General features: G+C 35.2%; 1 protein-coding gene across 1 annotated transcript; it reads right to left on the bottom strand.

Annotated features, from left to right (window-relative positions):
- Nucleotides 1-320: 320 nt before the first annotated feature.
- LOC128858473 (uncharacterized) lies at nucleotides 321-1127 on the bottom strand. The gene is made up of 2 exons (XM_054094781.1): nucleotides 893-1127; nucleotides 321-810 (listed from the first exon to the last, which is right to left on the bottom strand). The coding sequence occupies exons 1-2, from the start codon at nucleotides 1062-1064 to the stop codon at nucleotides 533-535; spliced, it is 450 nt and encodes a 149-aa protein (XP_053950756.1). The 5' UTR covers nucleotides 1065-1127; the 3' UTR covers nucleotides 321-532.
- Nucleotides 1128-7398: the final 6271 nt, after the last annotated feature.

Genomic DNA, 7398 nt, shown 5'->3' with positions numbered 1-7398 from the left:
CTGGTCCATTTTGGAGAGCAAAGGTGAGGACTAAAAAATAGGCTACTATGAATGCGCTGAAAAAAGCGACTATACGAGAATGGGCCAAAATACCTCAAGATCACATTCGTGCAGCATGCAACTCATTTTTTGCCCGTTTGAAGGCTATAGTCAACGCAAAAGGGGCTCATATCGAGCTAAAGTGGATATGTGTTAAAATTGTAATCAATCTTGTCTTTGAAATCAATAAAAACTAATTACACACAAAAACGTTATGGTGTTTTGAATAAGTAACACTTCATATCGTTCACTCTGTAATTTTCCAAAACTAAACTCCAATATTCACATTTGCAACGTCGTGCCCAAAAATTTCGTTAAATTCACAATAAAAGTTATTACAGAGATATCAACTAAAAATCTAATTAAATATTAAACATGTTATACATATATTTGACTGGCTATTGGCAAATATAAATTAATGTACCATTACGGTGTTTGAAACATACTTTGCTGCTAATTAGAAGAAAAGCCCAAATAGTCAGTCGCTTAATTGCTAAGGCAGGACACGGACGATTATGTCAAATGCTTCTTTATAGGCAAATTTTTTGACATCGATATCTTTATTGCTGACAGCTTTTCTTAGTAATGCTAGGGCGACATTAAGCTCCATTTTTTTAGATGCAGATAAGTAAAGGTTAGCAAGCATATTTTGGATATTTTTTTCTAGATTTGTAATGCGCTTATCATAATATTTTCTTTCCTTCTTCTCAAATTTTTCACGTAGTTCTCTCTCTTCCTGTTGTCGTTCTTCACTTCCCTGTCTCGGACTGGCTGTAAAAATGTATTTATAAAAATATTAAATTCGAAATTATTATAATAACTACGTCCTTTTAATGCAAGCAGAGTTATTAACCTCCGGTGGAGCTTTCCTTATTTTGTATAGGTTTTGTAGGGTCAGAAATGTTATGAGATGGACTTATAGTAGTTTTTGGAGAAGTAATGTTGTCGGTAGTTACGGTTGAGCTAGCCAAAGTAGGCAAAATACGCAGTGTTGCCAAAACCAAACAAGTTATTCTTATTTTCATTTTATAACGATCGCTTGTTCACTTAATTAACTTCAACTTTGCTTTAAAAATTTATCTACATATGCTCACCGCTGCTTGTACGAGTATGCAATTACTTGAACTGTAGTGAGACCTTTAAATAGCTGTGCAACTCTGCTCTTTATTTCAATGTTAGAACCGCAAATGGCGAATAAATTTCCTCTTATCAGTTTCCCTTCAAGGTGAAGATATTTATTTAATTTTTTTTTTAAATTTTGTGACTAAAATGTTATTTGCTTATTGCTTTTTTAAATTATTGGATGCATTGTTGCATTTAATTGGAAGGGGCGTTCCAAAGTAAATAATGAATCACACAAAGCTTCTTTTTTTAGCAAATCAGATTCATTATATTCAAAACTCGACTTGCCTTGCGACACCATATCAGCAAATTTAAATTTAAGCCCTTGCACACATACACACTTATATCCAAAAGTAGGCATGGCGTCGTCGATTTTTCAAAATTTTACTTGCGCTTATTAATTTTTTGAATTCATCATTTCTACCAAATTTAAATAATTTTAATAGTTCATGATCGAGAGATCAAATTCGCTGGAAAAAGTTCCGTTATTTTTTCATCTGTTCGTTTGCATTGTCTACTCATAAATTATATTCAGTTTCGTGGCAAATTTTGCTTGTTAACATTGGAGTGGTGAGCTACAGAAAATCGCATTGCTGTGATTGCATTACAAAAGTGTGGCGAAAGTGCAAGTGAGATTTACGAATTGCTGTAATATTTCGGGAATGTTTGTTTACCGCACGATCAATCGTTTTTCTCGAGCATCTGAAGTGAAAGACAGAAAAAGAAGTGGTTGTCCTCACGTAGTTCGAACCAGTGCAGTCACAAAAGCCGTTCGAGGAAGACTTCGAAGAAATCGCGTTAGAAAGCAGAAAATTATGTCCAGGAAAATGAATGTATCGGCCAGATCTAAGTCATGACTAATTATAGATCCCCACACGAGAACCTTCCGTCGGCCATCTGGTCACCTTTTGACAACATGTGTGGAGGTAATTGGAGTAGACAGATGCAAGCAGATTCTTCGAAGGCACGCGGACAATGGTTTTGAAAATACAAGTATTCGTTTCACAGACGAGAAAATTTTCACTATCGAAGAAGTTTATAATAAGCAAAACGGCAAAATTTGTGCTAAAACTTCTAAAGACGAAAAAAATTTTGTTCCAAGTATTCAGCCTCCATAATGGTTTGGTGACGAGTGCAGGACACTCTTCATTACATCTCTTCATTTCTGCGAAAAAGCAGGTAAGACCGGGCCAAAAGTGTACCAGAAGGATATCTTAGAAGGAGTGTTGAAGCAATTGAGCAGCACTCTGTTCAATGGAGAGTGTTGGTTCTACTAGGTCATAAGACAAAAACCACCCAGCAGTGGCTAAAAAACAATATTACTAGGTTCATAACCGAAGAAGATTGGCCTTCTGGAAGTTCAAATTTGATTCCATTGGACTATAATTTGTGATCAAAATTGGAGAACATGGCCTGTTGAAGACCTCACAGAAATTTGGAGAGTCTCAAACAATCTTTGGTTCAAGCTGTGACGTTAATATCCATGGAAACTGTGCGTGCTGCAATTGCTAAATTACACCATTTCGAATGAAAATTAAATTGGTTTTTTTATATTTACATGAATAAATAATAGAACAGGTATCAAGGCAAAGATAGATGTGAAGCCATTATAGCTAATGATGGTGACTATACATTTTATTGAAGATCGCAGTTTGTTAGAATCGAATTTGTAATATAATTTGCATATAATGGTGGTAACACTTCTATTGAACAAACTGTGAATAGCGCATTTGCTTATATAAGTCATGTATCAAAATGTTTGAGCTACATCAAGTAAGACTGCAGAACAGTGCTTCATGAATTCAAATGCCTTTTTTATTTCATTAGTTATTAGGCTAGTTTTATTTTTCCACGTTTTTATCAACAACCGAATTGATATGTAGCTATTACGTTCTACTTATGCATAAAAGAAGTCATCTTTAATAACAGTATTTATTTTTAAACGTATAAATTTTTAAAATTTAAAAACGCAAGGCAGTAAACTTACTAGTCTACAGAAAGACGCTTGAGCGCTGTTTTCTACAGGGTTTTGGGAAGTAGCCTTAAAGTTAAAAAAACGCACTAAATAACTCAGAGAAAAGTGTGAAGCAATCCTTGGCAATTGTATTAACATTTTTCGCACTTGTTGCACTCAACTGTTGTACTAGGAAAGTTTCTTAAATGTTTTGCAAAACACTTGGCCTCTTCTTCGTCCTTTCTTGGCCAGTTGCCAATCGTATTTGTTATCGGCATTTTCGTGTCTACAGGGTGCTTGATTTTCTCTTGAAGGGGATTTTTCTGAGTAGAATTTGGAGAGAGATTCTTCATATCAGTTTTATTTTGCTGTTTTTAATTTTTGTGTTGGAACTTTTAATTACATGCAGGAACAAGTGAGCGATGTGCTTGGCATTCCTGACATCGCTTTTCGTCTACCAGCTTTTTAATTAAATTAGCTACTAGTAATTGACTTTAGGCTTGAGGTACAGCTAACGTTGCCACATTTATAAGTATGCTATTCAAGCCATTAATATTTGCATCAATATCAATTTCACAATGTAGTATACTAACTTAACAATCAACTTATTAGTAAAATAACCAACGTTTTCGCCAAACAAGGGGATTTTTGTGGATGTGGTAACTGAATGCATTTTATTTACTACGATATATTCACTAATGTTTAGCGCTAAAGATAGTGGTGGAACCGAAGAATGAATAATTAAACTGGAACTTCTGAGTGAGCTCATACTTATTACTATTTATTTGAGCTCTGTAGCTCATAAGGTTTGTTAACGTACTTGAGTATGATACGGCTAAACACCTTTAGATAATTTATTGAGCCTTGTGATTTGGTGAGTAATGCAGTCGCTCTTCTTGGAAGTACTTGATAGAATGCAGCGAGCAGTGATTTTACTATGAACGCAGTGTACTCTTCAAACTTATCATTTCATAATTACTTTGACAGATGGAGTGTTCTGCTTGGTAAATAATATGATTAACAAAAGGGTGACTTGTTGCATAAATACAGGCAGGAACAAATTTAAACGGAGGTTACTTAAACTACTTCTGGGTAAAAAGCAAACATAATATGGCGAATCAGCAACAAAAATCTTACTCAAATAAACTTCAAGACGCACACCACAAATAGAAGGAGGAGCTCGGCCAAACACCCAAAAAAGGGTGTACGCACCAATTATATATATATGTATATATATATTTAATTCAAGGATTATGAGTTTGAATTGGCTCCAAATTCTCGTTGATTTTCGATGATTTTTTACTTGACGGTGATGAGCACTTCTTCCATACAGCTATCGCACGAAAAAGTGAAATTATTCTGTAACTTCGAATTTGTACCTTATTATGGACAGAATGTTGATGTGCTATCGATTTAACACAGACTGCATACTAAGAAAATTCAGTTGATAAAGTAAGCTACTGTAAAGCCAACCGTAATATTGTAATCCACGCTTAATGGCAAAGGCAACTTACAGAGGACCGAAATATTATATACTGTTAGCAATGTTGCATAAAAGTCGGTCGCATCAAATTTGGCCGCAATATATTTTAGTGACTTCAATATCAGAGCAAAGTCAATACAAATCCAAAAAAACTTAGTACTTAGCGCTTTTCAAATTGACCAAAAATGCGATTTTATTGTTATTAACCTTTTCTCACCACACCAAACTGATTTCTAAAACGTCCGGGCATATGCAATATAATATGTGAAGTAAGCTCCCCATTTTGGTGAAGTGCTTTTCTACACTTCGAGTGTGTTCTTTCTTTAAGCTGTAGAGTAATTAATGACCCCAAGGGTTATATTCTCCCGGCACTATATCACTAGTGAACGAGTTCGAAAAGTTCCTATTTCAAGATACATTTTTTCACACTTTCCCGAAATCACAAGTATCTCCATATATAGTTTTCTGCATGAACTCATGCATATATATAATTAGAAAAAAAAAACATCGCCTATGCAAATAATTATCTTCAGATAATAAAAGCCACTAGTCGTATACGTATTTTATATGTATAATACGTTTTAAACTGGATATTTACTTTAACTTGTTTTCAATTAACTTTAAAACACCTGTTCTAGTGGCTAATAAAAACAGTTTCGGTAATTAATTCGTACTATGTATTTATATGTATTCATGTATCTGACACATTCAAACTTGCGAGTATTTGACAACACATAAAGTTTGGCGTATTAGAGTGGAATCCTTTTATGTGGCGTAGAAAAGGTCTGTTCAGTTAATAATTGATATTTTTCAAGAGATGTAGTTATAATATCTACGAGGGTGGATTGATAAGTCTTTAGAATGAAAAACTAGACATTGGTTTTTTAACCAAAAATTGATTTATTTTTCAACATAATCTCTTTTTAAGTCAATACATTTTTTCCAACGCTTTTCTAACATATTTATTCCTTCTCTAAAATAAGTGTTTTCAAAACCTTCAAAATAAGCATTTGTTTCAGCTATAACTTCACTATTTGACCCAAATCTTTTTCCGCCGAGCCATTTTTCATATTTGGAAAAAGGAAAAAGTCACTGCGATGAGGGAGCAATTCATAGCCTAACTCATTTATTTTTTCCTGCGTTTTCCAAGATTAATGTGAAGGAACGTTATCATGATGAAAGAGGATTTTCTTCTTCATCAAATGTGGCCGTTTTTGCTTAATATTTTGGTCCAATGTATCCAATAAAGATGAATAATATTCAGCTGTGATGGTTTTACCCTTTTCAAGATAATCTAATTATTAAAATTATGCCTTGTGCATCCCAAAAAATAGATGTCAGCTGATGCAACGACCTTTACCTTCTTTGGAGCACTTTCGCCACGTTCTACCCATTGTTTGGACTGTTCTTTAGACTCTGGCTCATAGTGGTGGATCCACGTTTCATCCATCGTTATGAAACGACGCAAAAATTCAGATGGATTTCTGCTAAACATGTCTAAACCAACTTTTGAAGTCGACATTCGTTTCATTTTTTGTAGAGGAGTTAGCAAACACGACACCCATCTTGCCGAAAGCTTTTTCATACCCAATTGATCATGCATTATGTTATGCACACGTTTATAACTAATGTTCACAATGTCAGCAATCTCTCTCAATTTAATTCTTCGATCTTGTGTGACAATTTTGTACACCGTTTCTGGAGTCGTTACCTCTTTTGGCCTGTTTTTTCAAGAAATTCAGCGCCCTCGACAAAACTCGCGCAAGAGATTGATGTCGATGGATACATCTCTGGTGTTCTGCCTATCTCAGAAGCACATGAACAAATGGAAAGAAACCCCTCAACAACCAAATTAAAATGCCATAAAGAGTACATCAAGTATCCAGTTCTGCTTATTGCGATTAATTCAGCATGACGGAGTTTCTAGACACAATAAAAGAATTATGTTTAGTAAAGTAGTCAGCTCGGTTCACCTGTACGCCATCCCAATCTGTGCTGAAGCACTCGATATAAATTCCCAAGCAAGAAAGTTTGCATCTGTTTATCGCTTTGTGCTCTAAGAACTACTTGCAGTCACCTTCGCTCAACAGTAGACGTACTAGAAAGGAAAACGAATCAGATGAAAGACGCCACTTGATCGACTTCTGGTAAGACCGATGCAATATATCAACAAAGGGTATAGGATCCATAAACACAGGCCATGTATAAAGAACACGAACTCATTCTACAAGGAGGAAACATTCTGGATTACAAGTTTCAATCGGTGAACAGTTGAAAAAGAATAGGGGTACATGGAAGACATATTTAAACTGATATAAGGAGCACAGAATTCTGCAGGCGATGAAGGATCAATGAGCTAACCAGCGCCGTGAGGTAATAGCTTGCTGGTAGTTCCGCGGGGCGAGTAGTTGTTAGGGGAGAGGACGCAGGTACAGCTGTGAGGCTGGGAGTTATTTATTGTGATTTGTCAGTATGGCTGGACTTATGAGAGTCTACTTTTCAAACATACCACCGACCAAAGTAAGGTCGTAACGTCCTTTATTATTATTATTTTTTTTTCTTGTCTTTGAGTTCTGCTTGTTGTGAGTTCTGCTGGAGTTAATCGTTTTAATCTTCATTTTCCCGTTTTCTGTGGTAGTTTGCGCATTTATTCATTTTGATGATTTGTTAGTCATTCTATATGCTTGATGCTGTATTTTCTAATTGTGTCACCTATTGTGTCGATATTGAGGTCGCTGTGGATCACGTCGTTTGGTATATACCTGCCTGTTTTTGTTATTGTTCGAAGTCTGTATTTTAG

This window comes from Anastrepha ludens, chromosome 2 (genome assembly GCF_028408465.1).
Source record: "Anastrepha ludens isolate Willacy chromosome 2, idAnaLude1.1, whole genome shotgun sequence".
NCBI lineage: Eukaryota > Metazoa > Arthropoda > Insecta > Diptera > Tephritidae > Anastrepha > Anastrepha ludens.
Note: the sequence above shows the minus strand (reverse complement) of the source record. Positions and strands in the feature narration are given on the sequence as shown.

Excerpts from the sequence above, each read along its gene's own strand:
- LOC128858473 (XM_054094781.1), bottom strand. The coding sequence starts at position 1,064 with ATGAAAATAAGAATAACTTGTTTGGTTTTGGCAACACTGCGTATTTTG. Across the intron at positions 811-892 it reads TAAGGAAAGCTCCACCGGAG|CCAGTCCGAGACAGGGAAGT; the intron begins GTTAATAACTCT and ends ACATTTTTACAG.